This window comes from Cyanistes caeruleus, chromosome 3 (assembly GCF_971803275.1).
Source record: "Cyanistes caeruleus chromosome 3, bCyaCae1.hap1.1, whole genome shotgun sequence".
Classification (NCBI taxonomy): Eukaryota; Metazoa; Chordata; class Aves; order Passeriformes; family Paridae; genus Cyanistes; species Cyanistes caeruleus.
In genome coordinates this window covers 37885780-37910677 of record NC_141703.1, presented here as the reverse complement: position 1 = coordinate 37910677, position 24898 = coordinate 37885780, and the positions used below count along the sequence as shown (strand labels likewise).

General features: G+C 38.2%; 1 protein-coding gene across 4 annotated transcripts in view; it reads right to left on the bottom strand.

The window, feature by feature from the left end:
• Positions 1-24898, bottom strand: part of FGF14 (fibroblast growth factor 14) — a 374566-nt gene that overhangs the window by 195520 nt on the left and 154148 nt on the right. Inside the window, exon 1 of one of the 4 annotated variants that reach the window (XM_086880758.1) lies at positions 19305-19454. The exons of the other annotated variants lie outside the window; for them this stretch is intronic. Coding sequence (XP_086736884.1) covers positions 19305-19380 — 76 coding nt within the window. The 5' untranslated portion in view covers positions 19381-19454. Of the gene's footprint in view, positions 1-19304; positions 19455-24898 lie in introns of those variants that run through there. 4 annotated transcript variants of the gene reach the window in all.

Below are 24898 nucleotides of genomic sequence, written 5' to 3'. Positions count from 1 at the left end.
GTTTGCATCCCAAATAAAGTTTATCTCAAATCCTTCTAACAAAAAGTAGCTTTCCTCACGCTTCAGTGAAGGAACTTAATTAATTTGTGATACAGTAAAATATGCCTAATTGCTCATTGAGACCTTTTCCCTTGTTCCTTCAGATGGCCTTAGATCACCTTTATTGGATTCAGCTACTTTTCTCAGGTGGAAACTGTAAGTCATTTAATATACAGGCTTCCTAATACTTTAAGGATACCGTCCAGGAGAGAGAAGATCTGTAGGAAAAAGCCTGTTGATCACAAATTCCCATTACTTGTTACAAATATAGGGGGTTTTACCAGATTCAAAGTATTAAAATTAAAGATGCAATTGTGATAGGACACATTAATATTCACAGAGCATGAGGTCAAAGCTTCTAAGAGAGCCAAGATAAAACTATGCATATGTAGTATAAACACACTGTAATCAAAAATATAATATATAGATTACATAATTATTATGTATTATAATAATAAAATATTAATAATATATAATTCTGTGTAATATATATCCTTTTCTTATGTGTTTGTACTGTGCTTAGCCTGGTTGGGTAGCAATTTATTAATGATTTTAATGAATTAAAAAATGTTATTCTAAAAATATTGCCTACATAATATTACCCTAAAAATAATGTCACTTAATATTGCCTTAACACAAACATTAAATCACTGCCTTCTTTGGCAGAAAGTGAAATACGTTACACCTGCCTACACCTAATCACATACTCCTGCCAAAAACGTGTTTCTACTCTGCTTCCTGCCAGATCTCATGAACACATGGATGGAGGGCAAATAGGATAAGGTTGGTGATCTAATGAAGCCCTGAATCCTGCACTTTGATTAGTTAATTATCCACAAGAGAAATCAATATGACTCATCTGCATGCTGCAAAGGAGACTGAAGCTGCAAGTCCCTGAGGGTCCAGGTGAGGGGTTAGACCCGCAGATAGTTTTGATCAGCTCTAAAAAGAAACTGCACCCCAAAAAGGCTGAAAATAACTTTGGGAGGGCACTGGTTGGTCATGAAAATAACAAAAAATATTTGGATGGCCTTGTACATAAATACTGTCATGTAACTATTGATTTTTAGTTCATCCCAATAGTCAGACACTGATGCAACCAGCTTGGCTAAATAGATATCCAATCCTGGTTTCAGAAACACAACATGAAGAATCCTGCTTAATTGCAAAGTAGTGCACTGACACTCATCAGTTGAACCAGCAGAGCAACACAGAAAACCATATGCTACAAGAAAGAGTCCTTGATTAAAGTCCTAGCCTTGGATGCAGACTCAATTTTTCGCTCTTCCATAAACCTCTCAAGATAATTTATTGCTACTAAATCTACAGAGTGGCTGAGACTATTCTAACACCAGACATCATAAGACCAAAACTTAAAAATTTCTGGGCCTGAATCCATAGAAGGACTTAAAAATAATCCTCTGAAGGAAAAAGCTGTCTTAAATTGGGCATATCTAAATGGCAATGTCTAAATAATGTGTAATTTTTTTAATCTTGTTCAAAAAGCAGAATAGAAAATTCAGAAGTAGACTGAGAGCAAGCATAAAATGCCCAAGGAGAATTAGACATAAAGCAAGAGATTCATGCTCCAAGTGCAAGTCATCAAAAACCAAGCAATAGGAAACACCATTAACAAGAGACATGAGCTCACATTCCTTGGAGTTTCTGACTCTTAAGTCAGCTTGGAACTGCAGTCCCGATTTTGGTATGCCAAGCAGGGCCCACAACTCGTCTTTCTAAGGAACAAGCTAGGGACAGGAAGGGCATGTTTCCTTGAACTCCAGAATTCAAGTATTTTCCCTTCAGGGCTGGTGTTGGCCAGAATGCACCAAGGACCAGAGACACAGGCTGGGAATGGGCTGCACCAGGCATCCAGTCCCCCCATGAAGCCCTGCAGGCAGCACTGCCAGAGGAGACGCTGATGCAGCTGCACAACAGCTGGCCATACCCCAAAAACTGACTTTTAGGTCCTGTTCCCTAAAACCATTCCTGCAGCTGACAGGAAATAATATAAAATGGGAAAATTTTATCTTTATCTTAAAATTTTTCAGTGCTGACAGTAATGCTACAAGTATAAAATAATCAAGCATAATTGCAAAAAGTAAAAAAAAAACCAAAAACTGAAAAAAAAGCTGAAAAAAATTAAAAACTGAAAATCAAAACCTAAAGAATGGCCGTTGTCATATCATCAAGCTCAACACATGTTTCAGACCATAAAACAAGCACAAAACTTTTCTGCTTTTCCTAATCCCATTCCAAGCTGATTTACAGCAAGGACAGCCTTGGGGTTAAGGTGCTCAAGCAAAAGCCTGTAGTCACACTGTGAGAAGTCTCTTTAAGGATAGATTTAGCAGTTTCAACAGTTAAAAGGATTTCTTCTTTTACCCTTATTCTTACTCTTGACTATTTCATGCATCTGGCAGAGGTTTGACAACATATGCTCAGCAGGTTTTTCTTCTTTTCCTTCTTTGGTAAACCAACCAAATAGAAAACATGAAAATCTGAGGGGCAAAGAAAAAAAATAAACCTTGTGTACTTCTAAAAGAAAGAAAAAAATCAAAAAACAATTAAAAAAAAAAACCTTAAGAAAACTGTGCTGCTTTCATGTACTGTGTCCCATCGCAGAAGCACTGGCTTGAATTTAGATTGACGAGGCTGAAATAGCCCCTTTAAAGTACTTTTGAAAGCATAAAACAATAAACATTAAAAATTTTAAAGCTCCCATTTATTTTAAAAAAAAAACTTTCACCAAAACCCTACCCAGTTTAAGAGTAGGGCATTGTTTTGGTTTTGATACACACAATTAGAATTACAATAAAAGGCAAATCTGGGAATGCATGCCAGAAGTCAAGGTCACTCCTGTAAACACAGAAGTATTTGTAAAGGAGCTAGGTCAGGACACCAAATTTCTAATACAATAAATCACCAAGGAGGGCTTTTGGCTCTAAGCACTATTAAAGGTAAAATTCATATGAATTCATCTGACATTGCTTGACGATATGCATCAAAAATGGATAAAATCCTGTTCAATCTAAAACTTTGCTCAGGTTATGCACCAGCTCCCTGTGCTACAAGAATGAGCCTAGAAACAAAAATGCTTGAATGTCTTCTGCCTCAGTAAATAATGCCAACACAGAAATTTCTTCCTACAACCATCACTTAATTATTGCCTCAAAGAACTAAAGACTCCAGAAATGCTGATTCATAATAAAACCTCTTTTCACTTACGCTTGCCCAAATAAGAGTGTTTACAGATCTCTGCAGAGTGACTGGAACCTCAGTTTAGCACCTGGTGACAGACTTCAAGAGATCTTATGTCCCTCGGTCACTGTAACTGTTGGTGTAAAGCAGTCACTTCCAGAACAAGGGTGACAAAGGGCACAAGCCATATGCTGTTTGTATTCCAACAGTCTTCTGAAAAAAGGCTCTGTCTATAACTTACATGTGTGAAACTGTTACTCATTTAAATTTCAAATTGGCAGTGCAAAAAATACATACTGTGCCACTCGGTTGGGCATCCACCTTGAGTTTAAATATGGGTCTTCTGTAATTTCCTTAAGGATCCTCCATGCTAACTACAAATACACATCTATATTCCCAAGAACAGCATGCTGTTGGAGATTACAGGCTTCAGTTTCCTTTACATGGGACTCAGAAGAATTCCAGTTTTGTCAGAATAATTTGGAAATGAGATAACACTCTGGTCTTGCTGTTGTGGGGTCAAATTGATTAGTTCCTCCCTTCCAGATTAAAAAAAAAAAAAAAAAAGCACAAACTTAATCTTAAAACTTATCATTTTACCTTCCATTGCATTTTGTGATACTCTGATAATACTTATTTTAATTCCTTACTGACCTTCCTTCTTCCTCTCCTTTCCTTAGGAAAGCTGATTTCCAAAACATAAATTTGTTTCAAACCATTAGCTTTACTTGTTTTTCACTCTACCTGGGAGCTAAGTAATTTCTTATACTCCTGGGTCCAACAGAGCAAGAAAAAGGGAAATGCCTTCTCTAATCCTAGAGTAGGCTCTCACTGTCTTTTAGATCCATTTTCACAGGCGATGCAAATGTAGGTGTTCAAAACATTAACGGCATCCCTTTGAAACAGAAAGCTCAGTTTTTAGGGAGAGATACTATCCCCTGACAGTGAGAGGGTTCTATGCTTAAAACACTCTCTCTACAGAAAGGAACATTTCAGGCACAATTACAGTGTGATCTTAAGAAGATTACATTTTCATTGGGTATTGTAAGCATAAGGCTTTTCTGTGTCTGAAGATAATACGATTTTACCAATTCTTCTAAGTTACCTTCAGACATGTTCATTATTTGCTACTGAAATGGTAAATTCTGTCATGTGACCAATGTTAATCCTTTGAGTCTTTTGTATATGCTTCTTATAGCACAGATCTCACAGGAAGAAACTTCTTTTCATTAAAAGTAGTTAAACTCAAGAAGTGTTGTACAACATACAGTAAAACAGTTATTTTCCTTAATTATTTCTCTAAGCATTTGACCAATAATTAGAGAAGGCAGCAGACTAAAGAATTCTAAAGACAATAGTGTATCAATGTGGAAAATACTAATACAAATTTCACTTATATCCTCACCTAACAGAGTTTCACTTTATACATTTTAGCTTTTTCACAGTTAGAATTTTTGACAACTTTATTTTTAATATATACAAAAATATTGGACTGAATTAATTCCCTTCCTTACAGGACCTTTTCTTTATTGCTTATTGATCTCTATATGTACCCAGATAAACAACAGGACCCAAAGGATTTGGGGCAGAGATCCAAAACTATCCACTGAGAAACAAAGTGGGAAGGCCCAACCAACCCTGCACACACAGACACACTGCAAAGCCCAGAACTATCCTTTGCTCTAAATGCAAGGCTGAGCTGATTCCATGGATGGATTTACAGCACAAATTTTACTGCTCATGCAGAGATTTATTGAGCTGTAACAAATTACAAGACACCCTGGAAACAGGTTGCTAGTGCTCATCCTGTGAGATTGCTGAACTCCACTGACAGGCTGGCTGAGATGAGGGCAGTGCCTCTGGGCTAAATTTTTACAGTAGCTGCCAGGAGACACACACCACAGATTTAACACGTCACGTTACTTGAAACTATGTACACACATGCACACAAAAAAAACCCACCAACCCTGCAAAGTGAAATTCTGGTATAAAGTTGAACATGTCAGCAAATAACAGTTTCAATTCCAAACTCTCACCCTTTCAAAACTCCCCCTGCCAATTCTGCAGAAGTATGAGATTATTTTGATAGCAAGTTATCTGTGACAATAATACAAACATGCTCATTTCCCACAAAGAGAGCAAATAATACATGCCAAGTAAGTCTGTTAAAAAAAAATATTCCATGGGGTACAGACATTCAATGAAAACAGATCCAAACTAATTCTACACCATCCATTTTAAGACTTCATGAAGGAGTTATGTCCATTCATCACACTTGCTGAACCATTGAGGAGGGATGGGAACCACACAATCCATCAAATCTAAACATTGTTATTTCAATTTTCCTTTTCAAAAAATGAATTTCAAACAGTATCAAATTAATAAAAACGGTGTAGAATCACCACACACTGCATAAGGACTGAATTCAAAGCACCAAGTCCTATCAAGAGACCCATTCAACTCAGACCTGGCTTTGCTTCTTCATTCCAACAATTTCAAACACAAATTCCACAAAATATCCTCAGGGGAAAAAATTTTATTATACCAAATCTAGTGAAATTTCCATTGAGGAAAAGTGGTGTTTTACAAATTCTGCAGTTTCATTAACATTATTTAATATTATTTCTCTTACTGCTTATATATTGTCTTATGAGTGCAATGGTGAAAAAATACTCAAATTTACTCTCTAAAAATATACTTTATATTCACACAGTTTCAGGTTTGTTTTTTTTTTTTTTTTAGAATTATGTGCCAAGTGTTTGGGAGAAAAAGTATAAAAAGGTCACAGTTTGCTGTTCACGTTTTGTGCAATGACAGTTACTAGGTTTTACTTGAGAACAGCAGTGTTCCTGTATACCTTTTGTTTCCAAAAACAAATCACTGAGGGAATGAATTCCTGTAGCCAAATGCTACTTCAACAGTGGTAGTTGTCCAGTAGCTTACCAATCATGCTGTATTAGCATGGACCATTAAAGGAACTAAAGCTGCAATCCTGGGATACCAGATCATCCCTCAGTCAACTGAATCTGGGAACTGGAGATATAGCTTGCCCTATTGGAAGTGTGATCTCCTCCAACCTTTTATAAAGGATGTTTGGTTTAGAAAAGTGGTTGGACAAAGGGAGTTTTGATGAGCATTGTGTTGAGAAACAATCAGTATGCACAGGAAAAGGAACAAGCACTTCTCTCTCTCAGATTTGGCTGAAGAGAGAATTTAGCTATTCCACAGGACACCAGAGAAGGGAGTACCATCGGTGCTTAATGGTGCAGCATCTTCTATTCATAAAGAGATTCAATATTACCCATCATAGCCGGGGAAAAAAGGCAGAGATGCAAGTATGTTCAAGAGAGTATCAGATATGTCTGATGTGTATATGATAAGATGTCTTTCTAAAAGTTGCTAATGTATTAAGTGGCACTGAAATGAAAAAGGCTGAAAACATTACACACGGGAGAAATAACAGGGAGGAGAGGAAAGTATCTTTTAAATTACAGGTACTGGTAAACCAAATGGCTCATGGAAGCTGTATTTCACCAGCACAGCTAGCACAGTTGCGACAGCCAAGACACAACCAGTTAAAACCAGCTCTTCTTAATTTAACATATATCAAATAATGCAGCAGAGAGGGAGACACAATTCTGTCTAAAGCCACACAGCTTCATTCCCAGAGCAAATAAGTCATTGCTGCAGCAAAAAAAAATATGATCTCACCCCTTGCTTCATTCAGTGTGTTTTGACAAATTACTGAAAAACTCCAATTCTTCAGAACCGCATATATTAAAGAATATTTATAGGCTGCCTCTCCATGCAAATCCCCTCCATTTTATTAAAGAAGACATTTCTCCAAGAATGACTAATTGGAAAGGGTAATACAGGCATCCTTATTGGTAATTACAGTTGCAGTAGAGTGCCGTCCTCATGGCTTGCATCTTCCTCCACGACTCCAGGAATCACAAAAGAGACACTGAAACTGAAGAAAGCTACCATGGGACAATTACCATTTTATCTCAAATTCCATTGTATTATCCAGGGGACTGATGACTAACTTTGTTGTGGAAGTAAAAGCTGAAATGAGATGCTGGAAGGTTGAATGGGACATAGGTAGACCTGGGTGTGGGTTCTTCCCATTAGAAGCTGAGGAAGGCTCTGAGTCCACATAGTGCGGTAAAAGGCTACCAAACAAGTTCTAAAATCCCCACGAGGAAAATACCATTACAACTTCTTAGCACATGATGCTTCCACAGTTTGTTCTTGTATTTATCTAAGACAACAACTTGTTGACCAATGACAGACTTTCTAAACTAAAACTAAAGCTAAAACTTATCTCAAAGTTCGTTACAAAAAATGCAGTCTTTGGTATGTATTTAGTTTACCTTTGTGTGTTAGGATTACATGAAAACAGCCAGATGAACCTTCAATTATATGAAACACTTGAGTATGTTTCTTTATGCCTTAAGGTATGCACTTCCTATTAAACTTTGTGTAATAGCACAGCATTAAACCAAGGATACAAATTTTAAAAAGGGACATTATACTGCTACTGCGACTTCATATTTCACCTCTGATTTCAGCTAAGAAGAATTTCCAAGGGAAAAAAAACCCCAAAACTTCATGATAAAGATTCAACAAACAACCATATTTTTTGTGTATTAGTCATAACAATTCAACAGAAGAAGCAGGTCTCTGCAAGTTTCCTGCCTCTGAAGAGCTTGAAATTTGATTTTTTTCACCATATCAGCTCAAGAGAATATAAGCCTATAATAAACCAAATCAAAGAAAATAAAAGATGAACTGAAGGCCAAAAAATTTGCTAGCAAAGTGATGCTATAAACATTGTATGTTTAAGCATACAATGAAACCAGAATGCATGCTGCTTGCTTAGAGACAAGGTAGAAGGATGATAAATGCCTTTACCAAGGGCTGACAGGAGTAGCAGCACGTGCAAAAGCAGCCAGCAACTATTCCTGCAGCAGCATCCCCTGACAGGAACACACAGGTGGTAAAGCTCTTTCAGATGATTTTCTATGGAATAGATTCTCTGTTCTGTTTATTGCACATATCAGCTCTCTGGCTGGCACAAAATGTTAACAGATATCTGTACACAAAGCATTTCAAAGTTACAGTCTCTTTCTTGATTGTTACCTGTCCACAAATGTTTACAGGGGTGGTGGGGGAATCTTGTAATTAAGTCTATTCAGACTGAAGAAAAGCTCCAAAGGTAGTCTACCTTTATTTAGCTTTTCAGTTTGTGTTATAATACATTATCACAAGTGAAACCATGTGACACGGGTCACTTCAGATATTGGACATGGCTGGGCATTTTAACAGCTTTTACAAATAATGCTTTTGAGATCCAGTAGAACAACAATACTTCTACAACTAACAAGAATAAAAATAATTTTTAAAAAGCCAATAAGATCCCAGCAACTTTTTAAATGTAAATTTAACCTGACAGCGATCTCGTAGAAAGGTTGGTAATTTCAGAGTTTCCTACAAAGACCCAAACAGAAACAAAACCATACTAGAGTAGAGTAGAAGCACTGATTCATGGGCAAGCAAGGACAGTTCTCAAACATTTAAAAAATTTTGTACACAAACAAATGCATTTCATCTGTGTGAAAACTTGAGCAAAGAAACTTAATGCATAATAAATTATAACATTTTTAAAATTAGAACTGCTTATTCACCTTAAAGGTTTGATTACTGACAAATGTATTTCTAAAAAGAAAGGGGAAAAAAATCCAAATTATTTCTAATAGACAAATGATAGAACATGATGGTTCATTAATTCAAACAAGTTAAATTCCTTAATGTAATAGCATCAATATATCAGACAGATCTTACAAACTTATCAAGCTAATATATGCCTACTTTTGATCCACTATAAGCATTTAGTTAATTTTTTTCTTGCCACAGCCTCATCTTACAAAGATTTATAGCTCTTTAATTTTTACGCTGCAATGTCCCAGATCTCAGTGGAACTATTCATGTCATCAAATGTAGAGAATATACATACATCTTTTGCAAGAGTAGGGCCCAATTCTCAGACCAAGCTCTAGATTCAAGTCAATATTTAAGCAGAGGAAACGACTGCCAATTGCCTATATCATTCATTTAGTTACCAGAATGTATGTTAAGGAGGAAAGAAGGAAAACCCCCTCCCCACTCAGCAGAGCATGTAGGCAAACCATTCAAGAGAAGATGTGTTCTAGGTAAAGACTGACAAGTTTCAAGTCTGTGGAAAAGTTAAAAATTAACATGTAAAAGAATTGCTGCATATTTTAAGGTAATTCATACTTTCACCTCAACATCTGAAAATACAGACTTTGTTCTGTTGCTATTTTTTTTTTCCTTTTGTAGTTTTAAGCACATTATTAATTTTATGGAAATGCGATGAAACGTTAAAAGAAAATGTTACGGTAAAGTGGGGAAATGAGAAGACCTGCATCTCAGAGAAGCAAAATCCTGAGCTAGGAATAAAGAAAAAGGCTTTATTGTTCTTCCATGCCTAAATTCACTTTCAATTCACTCCAATAACTTAGATTTTAGGCATCTATGCTGGATTACAGTTCTTGATTCAGACACGTGACTTTGAGTTTCCATATCCCTTTGTAATAATTCAAGAGCTGGTCAGTGTCAATGTCTAGTCAGTGTCTCGTGTCCCCAATGGGGAGAGAAGGAGCTCATCTCACCATGAGCAACCATCAGTTCTGGCCATCTGAACAGCGGCCTCTGCTCCACCCGGCATATTTACTGCTTTTTCACTCACTCACAGGTGCCCAGGCATTTTCTCCTGTTGGCATCTTCTTGAATGTCTCCATTTGGACATGAACCACACCCCTCACTAGTGTCAGTATTTCAGGGCTTCCCCTACCTCCCGAGATGCGGTGTCCATATAACTGACGTCACTATGGGGCCATTTTTCCACCTAATGTGAAATCTCCTCACCCATGTCCTACCCAGCTGCACACATATGGCTGGGATATTTTAATTTCTCAGATCCAAAAGTAGTGTTTCAATCCACAAAACTAATAGACATTGAGAATGGATATAAAAAACTGATGGAAGCCAATGGTTTCGCTGCTTAGGCATGGGAGCACACTGTAGACAGAAGGGGGTGATCTGTTTTCTGTACAGAGAAAATACAGCTTACACTGTCATTAAATCATAGAATTGTAGATCAGCTTGGGTTGGAAGGGGCCTTAAAGATTATCTATTTCCACCACCCCTGCCATGAGCAGGAGCAGTCTTCACTAGACCAGATTGCTCAAAGATTCATCCAACCCAGGTGAAGCACCTCACACCTGGTCTCGTTAAACCCCAGGAGATTTCATAGGCCCACTTCCTGAGCTTGTCCATGTCCCTCTGGATGACATCCTGTCCTTCAGGTGTGTCAACAGCACCACTCAGCTTGGTGACATCTCCAAATTTGCTGAGGGTACACTTAACACCTTTGCCTATGTCATTAATGAAGGCACTGAACAACACTGGTCCCAATTCAGACCTCTGAGCATCTGCCTTCTGGATACATCTGTCCGACCAATTCCTTATCCACCCAACAGTCCACCCATCAAATCCATCTCTCTCCAGTTTAGAGAAGGATGTTGTGGGGGACAGTGTCAAAGGTTTTACAGAAGTCCAGATAAATGACATCTGTAGCTCTTCCCTTGTCCACTGATGCAGTCACTCCATCACAGAAGGCCACTGGGTTGGTCAGGGAGGACTTGCCCTTGTCAAGTGCTGCCTGTCTCAAATCACCTCTGTGTCCTCCAGGTGCCTTAGCACAGTGTCTAGGACACTGATCTTTTCCATGATCTTTCCAGCCAGAGAGGTTGAGGCTGATAGGTTGATAGCTCCCTGGGTCCCCCTTGCAACCCTTTTCAAAGGTAGGTATAAAGTTTCACTTTTTCCAGTCATCTTAGACTTTACCTGACTGGGTGAGTTAGATCAATCTCTACTTAATAATGGTTTCTATTTGCTAGCTTTAATATAATTGCTATGATAAAATTGCTTTGATAAAGTGCCCTATACTACAATATACTATACACTACAAGTAGTTTCAGCTTTTATACTGACTGGTATAAATTCTGATTGAGATCTTTTGTCTAATCATTTGTCATAACAAATAATTCATTTCATATAAATATATCTGATCTACCATCTTTAATCCTGCAGGACAAGGTTCCTCAAACCATTGACAGTCTGTGGCTGATTGGACCCAGACTCCTTTCTCAGAAGCAGTTTAGAACACAAAGGGGTCCTTTCTGCACCTCATGGTTCAACAACAGGGCTTCTCTAACTTTGTCTGAAGCTCCCACTCCTACCCATGACAAAGGCCAGGAATACCTTTTCATGACTTGTCAGTGAATTTTTGGGAAGGATGTTCACTACAGTTTGGAACGATCAGGTCCTGCTTCCATTTATTGAAATCTGAGCAGATAAAAGTTCAAGGAGACACCGCTGCACCATGACTTTAGCTGTACTGAACATCACATCTCACAATCTGTCTTCATCTCCACATGTGTATTTGAAAAGAGGGACTTTGCAATAAACTATGAAAGAAAAAAGGGCACACCTAAAACTGGATGGGTGTGGACAGATCCTGCAGCTAAGCCAGCTTAGACCTTTATGGTGTGCCACCTAAACCAGAGCAAGCCCCCTTGAAAGAGAAAAACGGTTCAAAGTAAGCAGTATCTGAACATCTTCTGCAGCCATCAATGCCAGAGGCATATTTCAACAGTCCAAAAGCCTGCACTTCTGGCAATGATATGAATTCGTGGTGTGACCGTCTAAAGAGGAAGCTGAAATATTTTTGATGCTCCAGAGTTAGAAAGAACTTTTCAGGTCCTTCAAAGTCTTCAGAATTCATTATCACTTACTGATTAATAAACTAGCAGTTATATAAATGACCAGCCAGTGAAGTAGATAAATTGGAATATATTTAGCAAAGATTAAGTTACACCTATCCTCTGTACATAGTTTCTGAAGTTTAAGCTAGAGGTAAAGTCCTGGGTCTACTGAATTCACAGAAATGTTATAACTGATCCCTGTAGTGCAAGATTTCACCAGCTGGTCTGTTTGTTCAGACAGGTATTGAATCCTTGACTTTGAACTCAGGATTTTCCATACTGGCTTAAGAGTGTTTCAAATGCATGTAAAAAACCTGAAAAGCAGGGATATCCACTATGTCCACTGCAAGCATCCAAAGCAAAGTTAATTACAGCAGTGCAAGTACATAATTTTCAGAAATACTGGTAGTTATATCAGTAACTTTCCAATCTTGAAAAAACAAAAAACGCATACTAGTGGTAGAGTTAGAGCACATTCCTGCCTCCTGAAAACTGCTTCCAAGCATGGAAATTATTTTTTTTGTTCTTATAATCCTTATCAGTTTATAAATGCAACATCTCTACAACTGCCACAGTCAAAAGTTAGAAAACCCATTTTGCAGTAATGCAAACAGTAGATTCTGCCATTTGAACTCTCATATACAAGAAGAATTTATTTAAAGAAAAAGGACAGACTGATATTATGGATTTACACATAAGCAATTTGTGATTTCTTAAGAGTACAAGTAGATCTAATGTCAACAGAAGTTGAATATTAATGTAGTTTTTTTATTGCATTTTCCAAGAATAATTATAATAAACTAACACTAACTGTAAAAAAAAATCATCTTCGTGACTTTCACCTGGCACATTAGTGCTGCTTAGTTGGCAGGCAGTAATTTGTTAATCCAAGGTGGTCAAATTATTGTGATTTATGTGACTGTACTCTTTTCATGAAACCACTGTTGAATATCAATTACTTCATACCTGATACTTAAGTAGACTTGGGACAAGCCATCTCTCCCACATGGAACAAATGTGGCCCAAAATGCCTGGATAACTTAATGACTTTCCTGAAGCCTGAATCTCTTATTTGGGGCAAATCACCATATCAAGCAATTTTTATGAAGCACTGTTTGCAAATGTAAGGTGCTTTGAAACTGACAGTGATAAGTGCCTCTAGCATACTGAAATTACAGATCTGATAAGTTTTCATAAAGGTACTCTTCCTTATCTCAGCTTAGATAAAAGTGGCAACTACCTGGACAAACAGGAATTTGTTGGATGCTTTTTACTATATCCCTGAAAAATCACTGTCAGTGCAAGGATTGCCTCCTCTACATGGATGAAGATCCATGTAGACTTTGCTACTTTAGCAAATTACAAAAATTTGGAGTAGTAAAAGCAGAGCTGAGTTCAGGACTTCAAGTCTTAGATACTTTAGTGAGACTTTCCACAGATTGAGAGGAACTGACTACAATATGCAAAATATCTAGTTTGGGCTACAAATAGTCCTATTTAATAACAATATTTCCTCTCTTTGACTTTTCAGCAAGTCAGAAGCTCTTACTTTTTAGGACATGTTTCCATCGCTGGCAGTATGCAAACACTAAGATTCCCTAAATTACACCAAAACTGCAGTGCTGGCTCAGAGTGTTCCTCACATGCCCACCTCTCCTTGGCCCAGCCAGGTTCCCAGGGGAAGAATGAGAGGTTTGGCAGGAGAAGAGAAGAGGGGGGAAAAAGGTAGGCATCCTCCATGCAACCCAAGGTGCTGCCTGGGTGTAGATGGGAAGCACCCCTCGGAGATCTGATGTACCTCAGTCCAAACAACAGATGGCCCATAACTCCTGATGAATGCATACATTTAAACACATAGTCTCTGTAAAACTCCACTCTGAAGGCATAGGTTCAGAAGTGAGAAGGTTACAGAACTGAGCCCTAAGGACAGCTCAGTGCTGTTGTCATTATTGCTGTCTGTATTGCAGCGGCAGTATTGACAGCGATCAGATCGGATCCCCTGCACTGCACTGCGTGTGGATACACAAGATGGCAGTTTTCCACCCAGGAAGGTTTTGTGTTCTAAATTTAAATGAGATCTCATTTATAAATAGCAGCAGAACAATGTTGTTAAATAGTCTCCTTTGCCAGCGTCATGATGATTCCAAATTGCATCAATGGAAGCAGAGAAAATTAACAGCTTTGCCTTAATCCTTTGTATGTTATGTTGGGGAACTTGTCAATATGACTCCATTCCCAGCACTTCTATTCCTGTAATTTGAAGTAAAGAAACCCTCACAAAATAGAACATCTGCAAAGACAAACTATCTAAACCAGAAATGGCAAGAGAATTAAGACAAAATGTTGAAAGTTGATGGCACTGCCCATGGCAACTGCTGAAATTGACCATGATTCTTGAAAAAAAAAAACCAAAAAACAAAAAACCAAAAAAAACCCCCAGAAAACTAAAAATCACACAAGCAAAAAGTAAGAATTATCTTCCTTATTTTGTAGCGGAAGTCCCCTACAACTGAATATTGATTCCTTTTCTTTAACAGTGGGATACAGAATGCCACACAACTTGGTTTCAGTGTGTTGCTTACCAGAAAGTGTTGGTCTCCCTTATATTACTGAAGCTTACAAAGGGATAGTTAAATCCTATGTAAATAACAAACCACAGCACATTTTATTAGATGTCTGCTCAAAAGTTCATTGTAGGCACCCAGGAAAACTACAAAGACAGCATTCAGAATGGCAGGAGTTACTAAGTGCACCGCTAGGAGCAGCATCAACAGCAATGCAGGAAAACAACTAAAAAGAGAGCAGGTCTGATGTATTACTGCACTACCCTAGTTTCACATGACTCTTATACCAGCAATTTTCCCAGGAATTGGTCCAATTCCATTTTGCTGGACAGAGTTAGAGCGGCTTTAGGCAGAATAACACAGCAATGAATCAAATTTTCTACCAACTCCCATTATAGATTTCTCCCTGTCTGAAACCAGGAGGAAATATGAGATATCTTCAAAAATAACTGCAGAGATACCTCTACAGTGATCGTACATTAAGAAAGGGGAACAAAATGCTTACTGAGGAAAAAAAAAAAAAAAAAAATCCTGGAAAAAAATTTCTTTGCTTACTGGAGTTGTGACATGTAGTAGAGATTTGAGGAGATAAAGCATTTCCTTGCAAAGTAACTACATGTATATATTCTGAGAGCCTGGAGCCTGACTGCTCAGATGCAGAGGTGGACGCTGCTGCAGTCTCCAGGAAGCAGAGCTGCACTATATATTAAAATTATAAAGGGACCCAAACCCAATCCAATGTGCCATGCAGGCTGCAAGCTGCCACAGGCTCAGGCTTGCTGGGAAGGCTAAAGCACTGACATAGGACCAGGATGTTACCCAGCCAGGCTGCTGCCCTCATTGTCAACAGCAGTTTAGAAGGCACCTTGGAAAGGTGTTTGTATTTGTATAACAAGAATTTGTATTCTTGTTCCCATGTTGTTTTTTTTTCTTTTCTTTCCCTTTAATTCAGTTTACTACAAATAGTATGTGTCTAGATATGAGAGAAGAATATATAATAGTTTGTTTTTAGCCACTACCAGTAAAAATTCTTATTTCTATAGCATACTGGTGGAAAGTAAGTAAAGGCAAATATCAGAGCATAAAGAAAAATCATATATTGGAAGCTTTGTAGGGGAATTTATGAGTTGAAATCAAAGCCAAAGGAAAAAATATGCTGAAAGATGCAAAGCTATGATGACTTCACATTCAAAGCAAGAGGACTTCTAATAATGGAGAATAGGAGTGAGACTCAAAAAAAGGAGTTTTAATATTATCAGCCATATGGCTAAATTTATTAGGGTTAATAAAATGGTATAAATGTGAATATTAAATGAAAGACCCTAGAATTGAGAAGAAAGATTGGAGGAAGAGTCAGACTATTTAAATAAGGCAAACTTTAATAAAAGGAAAATACTCTGGGTGGGGGTTCAGGGAAATTAATTCTAGAATTTGGGTGAATGAAGTGTGGTACTTAAAGTAGGTGACCTTTTCAGGGGCCTGGTTGGGGTGCCATCCACCTGCTAAGCCTGAAAAAAAAATCACAGCTAAACTCTTGGTTACAGCTATACACGTTCTGAACATAGTCTTTGAGGTTTTTAGGTGTTTCGGGGTTTTCTGATGTTAAGCCTTACGCAGAGTGGAATCAAACATTCCTTCCTGCAAATACTAAGCTGCCCTTTCTTTTTTCAGTTTCTTGTTTTGGGCTTCTGTTTGCCCAGAAACATATTATGCATCATTATCTAGAGAACTTGTAGAATAAGGGCAATAGCTAGATCCCTTGAAATTGAAATACAATTAAATTGTTATTGCAGTTTGGGAGGAGTGTGCACGGTATGAGATAATAGAAAGGGCTTGATGGAAAACGAACACTATTGTAGTTTCTCTCTGTAATCAGAATTAATTCTTATGTCTCCAGTTAAGTACACTCAAGTAGTTTCTTGAATTTATCTTTAGTTTTATGAGGTGAACCCCAGGAATCTGTGGGTATCACATAAAAGCCCTGATGGACCAATAACCTTTGCAGTCGATGTGAGGAAACATTGAGGCTCTTTGCCAATGCAAAAGAAGAAGCAAACTAAGTAAAAAATGAAAGGAAGTAAAATTAAAAGAGATAAAGTGTGAGATTTAAGGTTATTAAAAAGAAATAAAATCAAATTATCTGTTAGAAGAGTTCAAATTACAGTGCTTCTATTAAGCCAATGATGGCAGCATACTAAATGAAGAGAAGGGCATTTAATGAATGTACAGCAGAATATTTTATAAAATGCTAATATATATTCTTGCTGTAAGAGAATATTCCAACTGTAAAACAAAACAAAACTAAATTTTTCTGGGGACAGAATCATTGGCTACCACAACCAGGAAACATATACCCTTGTTTTCCATAAGGAAAGGTGGACATTTTATGGTTCCGCAATGAAAATGCTATCTGAAATTCACACACTTCTGATAATGACTGCCAGTATTCTGCCTTTTTTACATGGTTTGTTTTTTTTTTTTTGGGGGGGGGGGGGGGTTGGTGGGGTTTTGTTTTTTTAAGGAATAATCTGGCAAATTTTAACAGCAAGTTTCAGTTTTCAGGACAAAGTCTCTGCTGGCACCCTTTGAATCATTAGTTTTTTAGGCAGATGAATAACTAAATGAAACCTTTTGTTTTCAGAATGTTATCCAAAATCAAACAGGACTACAAGATGCAAACTAATCCAGGCTTGACTTCTCAGTGTCAATACTCATTTGTGTGCTATGTTTAAAATGCATTGTTGGAGAGAAAGTGAAACAGACTTCAGACATGTTGTTAGATACATGTGTGATTATGCATATGATAAATCCCCCCAAAATTCAAAGCCACCTTCAAATAAAAGTCATAAATGCAAACCACATGTGAATCTCTTCCCACAAAAAGACAGAAAATAAATGAAAAAAGTAACAAAAACTCTCCTAGTTCTTGTGACATCTTTTGCCCATTCACATGGTGCCTTTTAACTTTGTAATATTAACCTCCATAAGGAAACCTCAGAAGGAAAAGGCATTCTGTCTTGAGCAGCAGGGATATAAAGGCAAGGAGCACAGGGAATTCATAAGCAATGAGCTATATTAACCTTCCCTATCTCTAGTCTTTCTCTTCTCTTCTCTCTCAAAAGAAGGAAAGAGATTCTAGGTTAACAGCTTCTCCACTGGCAGTACTGTATTATTACTGATCCTAAGAACTTTAAATGTCCACCCTCACGGATTAGCCAGTATTAAACAGTTAAGGAGTAAACCATACTAATTTCCATACTAATAGGTATGACTTTTTGATTAACATTTTCATCAACAAAATATTTTCTAATGTTTTTTTTAAAAATCTGTAGCTGGCTAAGATGACCAAGTTACCTGATTTGTAGCAATTTATTACTTTGGAATTCCCAAATCAAATTGTGTTAACTGGTGAACTAATCACCATAAATCAGAATGCTCTGGTAAACTGAGACATACACTGCAGTTTTTTCCACCCATAAATACCAGTAAGACATTTGAGGTCCTACCAAACAAATCTGCAAGGAATAATCTCTGGTGAGTTACACCCAATATTTTAGTTACAAGTGGGAATAGGTTGTGCAATAACCTCAGGCTTCCAGAATTGCACATTTGTCAACAGTAGGAAAATGGGAAAGAGAGAAAATCAGTTTGGCTGATCAAAGCATGTGTAAAATACAAGGCAAATTCAGTGTATATTCCTTGTCAAAACTGGCAGCAGTACAGCACAAAACACTGTCTTAACAATTTTAGGTCTATTAGGAACAGTTGAAAACTAGCACATTACAGAGGATATTTGCGAAGAGTTAGCCAAAGATAATTGTGATGGCAAGCAATAAAAAACTGAAACTGCTTCCATACATGGGAAATTGGGTTCAATTCACTAATTCCATAGGTTTGATCAATCTTGATAAAAGTGAATGGAAAACTGCACACAGACGAGATAAAGAACACGATGAAATTTACTTTTGTGTAGCAATGCTCATGAGCAGGCCCCCTGTAGAGCTGGTTACAGGACTAACAAACAATAGACAGCCCCTCCTCCAGATTCATTAAACCCTCACAACAGAACTTAAAACTTTCTTCTTCTTACTTCAGAGCCATTTTACTTGTAGTTTCCATCCCAAGCTTTTCCCTGCTAAAGAAAGAATTAATGAAACTGGGAAGTGGTTTTAATGTCTTGATAGATTTGTTAATAATCAAAAGTTTTAAATGAGGAATACAATTACAGTTCTCATGATGCAGCTAAAAGAGCCTACAAACCACTTCAGTTCCACTTAATTTTTACTGCAAGTGGACAATGGCCAGCACAGGAAATCCTGGTTACTGCTGCTGACCACACTATTTCCGCTGCAGAATGCAGCTGCTACAGACTCTTGGGATATTAAAGGATAAGGGGAACTAAATGCTTTGAGATATGAGTAGGTTGGAAAGTTGCTGAAAAACTAAGGCCACCTTACAAAACAACATTTCACCAATACATAATATAGTTGTGTACACATAACTATATGAAAACTGAATTGTGCTAAAAAACCAACTTGATTAGACCACATAGAGAGTGTTTTCCTATGAAACAGAATTATATAAAGAGCAATATGAAGGTCAAATAGTACATAGAAACCACAATGAGCACCATATGGAAGAGTTCACCTACCATGTGAGAGTCCAGTTGAAAACTGTTTCTTCTTCAATCGTCTCCTCCCTGAGGCTTTGTGCATATTGAAACACATGAACGTAACCCCCAAAAATGCTTAGCACAACACAAATGCTAGCAATTTTTATGTTTCTTTCAATTTTGTTTAGTAAAGTTAAAAATCAGTCCTGTTCTTATTCATCCACTCTGCACCAGATGAGTCCTGCAAACACCATGTTTTTCATGCCACAGGTTGGTAGAGAATGTGGAGAACTCAACAACCAAGGCTGTAAGAGCAAGAATGTGGGAGCCTGAGTGGAGCAGAAATAGAAGTTGTATCACTGTCACACACAGCAGACAAGAACACTCAAATACCAAGTTGGTAAAAAGGTCATAACCCATGTCATGTATGCCAAAGCAGGACTGTGAAGGTCTTTTCAAATCCAGCAGCCAGTTCAGCCATGGTTTAGAAGGAGACCATGGCTTCTATGGTAGAAGAACAGGCAGTACATTTGTATCCTCACACCTACACATGTGAGGCTTTTGGGAGTCTTTTAAGTAAAGCTGTGTAAGTTTCTGAGTCGAGGGAAGAGTGGATTGTTTATGGGAAGGGAGGAGTTAACAGGGAGGGTGGCCTGGGCTGGAGGAATGTTGGGCAGCTAGTGAGAGCAATGTGAAGATAAGAGCAGGGCATTAGGGGAGGAAAAAAATGCTGTGGGGATCATGCTGGGTAATACAAGGCTGGAGAGTGTATCTTGGCTGCAGAAGGGCTAAAGCCTGCTGCTGCTAGGAGAGGATGGTGAAGGTGGGAGGAAAGATCGAAGAGAGAAGTTTCAGATATCAGGGTGTGAGGAGAAAAAAGAAAACTGAGATAGCTAAGGTAATTGTTACAAGTGGTTCTGGAGAAAACAGAGAGGATAGGAGACAGGAGGGTGGGGATCACAACTCTTTCAGGAAGATAACTGAGAAGCTTACAGAGAAGTGACAAGTAAAATGGGTAAAGCAGCACAAACCACATGACAGCTAGCAAAGCAGGGTCTTGATTACTGACACAGAGGGGTTTGGAATGATCCCTGTCTACCTGGTACTGCTCCTTGAGAAAACAAATCACCCCCAGTTGACCAATGCAGATCAAAATCTCCTGCCTGAAACAGCCTGTGCAGACACAAAATGGTTCATGTGCAACCCAAAAGAAACACCAGACATGGCGAATGAATTGTGCATACCGCCAGAACTGAGATGTGTTAAGGCACCTGGAAATGGTGTCTGCAGGGCCTTTTTTGAAAGAACAAAAGCCATATGGTCCAGAGTCACATGCTAAAAGAAACTACTGTCTGTGGTTATTAGAAAACTGCAGTGCTGGAGGATCCACTCATCCCTTGCAGATGAGAATGGGTCCTTTGAACCCTGGTAACATAAACAGTCTGGATTCAGAAGGGCAGATTGGCAGGTCTGGGAATACTCCCCAGGACAGACCAAGGAACCTAGTAAAAAGGAGAAGGCAAATATGTACAAAAGTAAAAGATACAAGCAGTTTTAATGCTTGTTAATAGAGGCCCTGAAGATATACAAGCAAGTGTAAAGTAAAGACAAGATGGACCCCTGCAGTTTTATATATGGGGTTTGACTGCAGGATAGCACAGAGGGGTTTTTGTATCTTTATTTTTCCAAGAATTCTGCATGAGTCATGAGGATAGCATTGGAATTAGAAAAATTGTGTTTCAAATTAAAAATGAATGCCTAGGAGAAGATACAGCCAAATGGAGTAAGAAACCACGAACCACCTTCATGCATAGGTTGGCAAAACTGTATGCTAGAAATAAAAGATCTCAAGAGTCAAGCATTGAAACCAAGAGCAGGTGATCTCCAGCAATATGAAAGGAACACTTGCAGCTCCACTATCTGAGGAATATTTAGACTTTAAGATTGGGCGGAATCACTTGCTCAACCCTTTGGGAGACAGCAGATTCAGGCATAATTAGCCAGGAGATACATATAGCACCAATTCTTTTGTAGATGTAAGGAGTGATTCTAGCTTGTTGAGAGAGTTTGCTGCCATTACTGATGTCTTGAAACACACTGGATGCCTGAGAGACACAACATAGCTTGGCAAGTCCTTGGATAGGGGTGATGGTATTGTATTCAGCGAGAGAGGAGAAAAATGACATTTTAAGTAATGATCTCTGGCTGAGAAAATGATCTTAGTCTGAAACTCAGTAATAATTGTTTGTGCAGGGGTAATGCAGCATCAGAAAGCCCTGTAGCAATCTTGGTTAAACAGTGGTGAGTGGAAGTGAAAGCATCAGCTGAAACACCCCAGGGATGAGTGGCAAGAGAAATTTGCACACATATGCTCAAGATAAGTTGCTGTAGAAGGATTAAAACATTTATGTTAGGATCCAAAACCACAGAAGCCACATGAATGTCCAAGTGAGGCTATGGAAGGGCTGCGACCCACTATTATTAGCCCAGTGGTTATGGAGTACTAGTTCAATGACCCAGCTTATGTAATTAACCAGTCTATCAGAGAGTGATGAAAGGATCTGGAGTCTGGTTTTCAAGGCAGTAAACCCTGCCACTCCACAAACACAGCACCTTGTGCTGTTAGACTGCCAAAACCCACGACCAGAGAATTACAAGGACAAAAGCAGCTTTCAGACATGGGCATAGAAATCTATTTTTTTTTTTTAATTGGTCTGTTGCTTGGGGTGTTTTGTTGATTTTTCCTTTCCCCTAGAAAGTATGGCTGGTAGAAGTTTGTTTCTATATTTTAAGGGAAGCAATATGACTTCACGAAAATTCCTTGAGTTTCACAACAGTATTCAAGTATGACAAGACATTTCACACCACCTGAATGCATGAAAAATTAATAAAGGAGGGAAGGAAAAGCAAAATATCATAGATGCTGTAGTAAATGTCCATTGGTTTTGTTGAAAAACCGTACATTTCTTATAATGAAGGATGTATCATTCATATACACAAAATTATGTGTTAGGCTAGTAAGGAAAAGACAAATCATTCAGCACTGCCCATAACCTCTGTGACTGCTAAAGGAGCTTGGTGTATAATTTATATGAGGAATATATTAACAACATTAGAAATCTACCAATTTCAGTATCTGAAATGTCTCTCAAAATTACTCCTCTGTGTTTAAGAGGAGGAAGAAAATTTTATACAGTAAATTCTTTAAAACTATTTTCCTCAAAGTACATACACCATGAAAAGGAAATCAGTCTTTCCGTATCTTTTTTTCAGTATAAAAATCCTCAGCCTTGGATGACTTTTTATTATTCAATGTTGCAACCAGTAAACATGGTGTGCAGGAGTTAGTTATTGAAAATAACAATTTGGCTTTTTGTGAAGCAATTGGCGGCACAGTTATCTGAATGGCTGCTTGATAGGAACTGCTTGCAACCCAGTTTCTGCTTTTCCAGAACTGATTCTTGTGGAGCTACAACCCAAACTTCATCTCAATAGTAAAATTAGACTGGAATATTTTAGGAATTGCAATGTTGGTGTAACTGAACAGCTTAAAAAAATCAGTAATAACACCTGTATTTTAGCATTTGAAGTTACTAAGAGTTTTTAAAATAGCACAGAACAAAAGCCAGCGTAAATGAAGCAAGTTAGTAGTAATATTAGAGTGACAGTTGAACTTAAATTGCTATCATTAAAATTGATAATCTTTCTCAAAGGCTCTGTAAGTTGCTGGACCACAGAAGGTACAAGGACAGCGGTGAAAATTTGAGCCTGCCTGTGTGAAGATGATCCTGTGTTGAACAAGCAGTAACCAGCTTCTCTTTCAGGCTGACCCCGCCCATTATTTACTGCTCCTTTACCAATGGCTTTGACACTCACTTCTTTAAGAGAGTGATAACAGAGCCAGGAATACTCGGTTGGAGCGAGATGGCATCACAGCATCCCCCTGGCTGTGCCATGGAAGACATTTACCCCATGTGGGCTGGGGAAAAGAGGAGAGACACGAAGGTTCATGCTGTGGGTGAGGGCATTTGCAGGTGGCCAGACACTGGGCTGCAAGCAGAGCCTTTGCCCTCAGCACAACAGATCCTCATGGGCTGCGGGCAGCTTTCTGAAGGCACCCGTGGTGCCCTGGGCTTGCCTCACTGCCCCTGTCTGGGGGACACAGTGAAACAGGAGGATGACACAACCAGCTAAAAGGCTGCTACTTATTCAAAAATCCACATACATATTTCAGGTAAAATTTAATGATCAAGGTTTCCCTTTCTACCATTTTTCTTTCTCTGCTAAGCTGAAAGACAAGGGTGCCTCTGCTGAGATGTGAAGGCAGCTGGGCATGGCTGGGGAAGAGAGAAGTCAGTCTGCACTTCCCTGCATCAGCAGGCAAGACTGCTTTCAAATGTCAGTATTCTCATCCTTAATGTAGCCTCTTTGAAAGGCTGGAAAAACCTCAGCAGCTCGATGATGCAAAGGGAAGATTCTTTCCTATTCGTCCAACACTTTACAGTACCATGCTTTCTGAAAGCTGAAAATACTTTTCAGTTACAAAGTAGTTTTTTTCTGTAGTTATCCAAATCATAGACAAAGCAAAATTAGTAAAATAGACCCATTATCCTCCACATTATACAAGAAAAAAGATCTTACAATGTAAAGGCCACGGGTAATTTTAACAGTTTATCTGTGAGCAGGTACAGAATGTTGGGTCTGTGTTTCTTCACCCATCATGTAATTTTAACAGCAATGACATAGCCACTGCACTTGAGTGCTGTCCTGGTCATGAATGAAATGAAAAGAACTGCCAGCAAAACCTGCATCTTCTATTCTAGGGACATGTTTCTTTGGTGGGATGTTGTTTCTTCTTTAATCTAATCTGTAAAACAGCACTTCCAAAAGCAAAGTTTATACTGGAAAAGAAAGCAGCCTGATCTTTTCCAAATACATTAAACTCAAACCACTCTGGAAGATGATAGCAGCCTAAACTGTTTAGGAGCCTAAACAATCTGCTTGCTCAATAAATATCCTTGAAGACTACCATCCAGAAATTTTCAAGCTCTTCCATCCCATACAAAATACTGCTTTAATGTTCTGAAGAAAAAAAAAAATGGTTTAAATAAACTTTCATTAGAATCTTAATTACTTAAAATACATAAAATTTTCATTAATTTTCTCTGTTAACTATTATGAATGTTTTTTTCTTTAATTATATTTAATTTGTTTTCTATTGTTTCATACGTTTTCCTGATTAATTCACTTTGTGGTGCTCATAGGCTTAAATGCAGGCTTCACCACAGGACCATTTCTGGTCCTGCTATCAGTTGTGAATCCCATTCTCACACGCATCACCAACTAGCACTGTAAGGGCAGCTTGACTCCAGATATCTTTATTCACAGAGTAGAAAGCATTTGATAAACTCAAAATACTTCCACTTAGTCTCTGATCTTGAACCTTCATATTGTGTGTGTACACAGTGCAGCCTTTTATGCCAGACAATGATAAAGATGTTCAATAGGCTCCTGTGTTAACAGAAGTTCAAGTCCTACATCAGCAGCAGAAGTATAAAGTCCAGTGTAATGTTATGGTAAAATCCATTATTTAACCTTAGGATTTCATATACTGCACCACTTGAGCTTTACCA